The sequence below is a fragment of the Temnothorax curvispinosus genome, unplaced genomic scaffold, assembly GCF_003070985.1.
Source record: "Temnothorax curvispinosus isolate PA1 unplaced genomic scaffold, ASM307098v1 QBEX01007052.1, whole genome shotgun sequence".
Taxonomy (NCBI): Eukaryota; Metazoa; Arthropoda; class Insecta; order Hymenoptera; family Formicidae; genus Temnothorax; species Temnothorax curvispinosus.
This window is the reverse complement of record NW_020216832.1, coordinates 1-3,117: the sequence shown is the minus strand read 5'-3', so window position 1 is coordinate 3,117 and position 3,117 is coordinate 1. Positions and strand designations below refer to the sequence as shown.

The following is a 3,117-nucleotide window of genomic DNA, read 5'->3' as shown; positions in this document are numbered from 1 at the left end:
ATTTTTTATATATCAGATTTGTTTAAAACAAATACACTCATAACAAGACAAGGTAATTGAAAAAATATATATTTATGCAACATGTTCGCGTTAAGATAATTAAAACAGTTTTAGTTGCTGATTAGTAACTAAAGCAAATTAAAAACAGTTTCCAAAGTGTGCTATAACCACAGAATTCAAGTCGTTTTTAAACATTCATTAATTTTTTTAACACTGTTTTATTAACATTTTTTATGATCATAGCGCGACTATCTCTATCGAGCTGTGTCCGTTGCAAAGGTCAAACAAGTAATTAGATTGTTATTTTGTTGCCGTGCAGCAGTCGGATATTGACGATTCGGATTATGCGGAGAACAGCCCGGAAGCCGAGATAATAGCACGCGGCCGACTATCTGGCAGAGTGTACAAGGAATATTTTCACCACGGCGGCAACTACTTTACCCTGTTCATGTTGCTGCTGCTCTTCGTTATCAGTCAGGTTGCCACCTCAGGGAATGATTACTGGCTCTCGTACTGGACCAACTTGGAGACTGTCAGGCACATTAACAACACTAGTGAGGTCAAAGAGTTCGCAAACATGTACAACGACAGTTTCCTTGGGTCGATCTTCACGCTGAACTCAGACGGCTTGCTCAGTACTGTAGATGCTATATACGTATACACATTCTGCATCATCGCCTGTACTGTTACCACGCTGCTCCGGAACTTCCTCTTCATGAAAATCTGCGTGAACTCGAGCTGCAACCTGCACAACTCCATGTTCTCCAGTCTGGTACAGGCGCGCATGTCCTTCTTCCACATTAATTCTTCTGGTGAGCAGTAATCGTGAGATCACAATAGGCAAAGGAAATTGTGGCGTCGAAGAGAAATTTTGAAGAGTTTACGAATTTTTAAATCCGGAAGAAATAAGACTAACAAATTTTAGTCGAGTTCGAATTTATCGAGTGGTTCTTATTTTATACTTATTCATAAAGATATGCGGGACGATTGGCATAGATCCTTTTACGGATATTTATAGTAAAAAATCTGAATCATCGAAACAACGGTTTTAATTTCCAGATTTCTGTTAAACCTTTGTTTAAATTTATCGGTTTTTTGTTCCAGGGAGAATTTTAAATAGATTTTCGAAGGACATGGGCACTATGGACGAGTACCTGCCCAAAATCATGTTAGGGGCGCTCCAAGTGTTTTGCGTAGTATGCGGTATATTCACCATAGAAGTGATAATTAATCCATGGATGCTCATACCGATAGTAGTACTGGTCATCTTGTTTTACTTCGTGATGATATTCTACCTCAAAACCACTCAAAACGTCAAACGTCTCGAAGGCGTAAGTAAGTATTGGAACGAGAAACTCTTTATTAAAAAAGAACGAGAGGGGATACGCGCGACTCATTTCCTTAACTCTTATTTAGATTCCGTTTGACTTTTGCCATCAAACTTGGATCTGTATGTTTTCACGCAGAATTTGTAAGTTCCAGTTTATTTGCGTTTGCGTTTTCAGCCAAGAGCCCGTTATTCTCGCATGTCAATGCTACGCTGAACGGCCTGCCGACGATTAGAAGCGGCGGCGTCCAAATCGAGAAGATGATGCGAAAACAGTTCGACGTGTTCCAAGACCGTCACAGCGGCACGTGGTACCTCTTCTTATCAAGCTCGTCAGCCTTCGGTATTTTTACCAATCTAGTCATGTGCCTGTTCCTTGCCGTGCTTTGCTTCTCCCTAGTATTGATGAGCAAAAATGGTAAATTATATAATTATGTAAAACATTCTTATTAAAGATTAAAATATCCTTCACAACTTTGAAATATTTCGAGAACATACAAAAAGCTCCAACAAATTAATAGAATCTTTCGATATTTAAGCAATTTTTTATTTCCGCGAGTGATTAGTATATAAGTTGGAAAATACATTTCGACAATCGTGAGGAATCTTCGAGCTTTTACTAATCCTTCCGTTCATCTTCATAATACAGACAGTGTAGAAGACAGACAGGTAGGTCTGGCAATATCGCAATCGTTGATCTTGATCGGTTGCTTGCAATATGGAATAAAGCAATTCATCGAGACGATGTCGCTGATGACCTCCGTAGAAAGAGTTCTTCAGTACACAAATCTTCCCCAGGAGGGACCCATTATCTCGGACAATCCGCCGTCGTCTACATGGCCGTCCCAAGGACAATTGATCTTGAAGAACGTCAGCATGAAGTATCACAGTGACGATCTACCGGTCTTGAAAGTAAGTGAACCAATCGTTCATTTTTGCAGACACTTTTTGTGTTTTATCACGCCGTCGCGCTTCGCAGAATCTGAACGTATCCATCGAGCCTGGCTGGAAAGTTGGGGTGGTGGGGCGAACTGGCGCCGGCAAGTCTTCCTTGATCTCTGCGCTCTTCCGTCTATTCAACGAAGGTCTGAAGGGTGAGATTGAAATTGACGGTCGGGATACGAGCACGGTAGGCCTGAGCGAGCTGCGCTGCAAGATCTCCATTGTACCTCAGGAACCGGTGCTCTTCTCCGAGAGTCTGCGCTACAATCTGGATCCGTTCAGTCAGTACGATGACGTGAAGCTGTGGGAGGTGCTGCGGCAGGTCAAGCTGAACGATACCGCATTGGATCAAGAAATCTTTCATGGCGGTCACAACTTCAGCGTCGGCCAGAGGCAGCTCATATGTTTGGCCAGGGCTATTCTAAGGAATAATCGCTTGCTCGTTCTCGATGAGGCCACGGCTAATATTGATTCGCAGTGAGTCTCGACGATTTTTAGCAATAAAAATGTATTATAATATTGTTTAATAAAAATAAGATGGTTTATTGTTTGGCTGATGGTTAATGAAAGAATAAATTATCATTAGACACTTAAACATTTTTTTAACGAAATATTAATTTTCCAAATAATTCACTATTTCTCGGTATGCGGTGAAATGATGATTTATTTTGTAATAAATTAAGAGTTTAGAAAAATAACAAAAGTTTTTAATTAAATCAGATTTTCAGTAAGAGTTTCCAGTTCTGTGGTTGTAAAATGCTGTTGTGTTATTGATTTTTGAATCTATTTGTGAATTTTCCCTAAATTTGTACTTCTTTTTCTAGCACCGATGCTTTAATTCAAAACAC

The 3,117-nt window shown here is 40.1% G+C and overlaps 1 protein-coding gene across 1 annotated transcript; it reads left to right on the top strand.

The window, feature by feature from the left end:
- Positions 1 to 319: 319 nt before the first annotated feature.
- Positions 320 to 2,746, top strand: LOC112456652 (probable multidrug resistance-associated protein lethal(2)03659; the record flags this gene model as incomplete). The annotated part of the gene is made up of 5 exons (XM_025019345.1): positions 320 to 812; positions 1,105 to 1,335; positions 1,506 to 1,745; positions 1,977 to 2,239; positions 2,307 to 2,746. Coding segments are annotated over 5 exons (1,667 nt in total), but the record flags the coding sequence as incomplete, so codon positions are not given.
- Between the last annotated feature and the right edge of the window lie 371 nt (positions 2,747 to 3,117).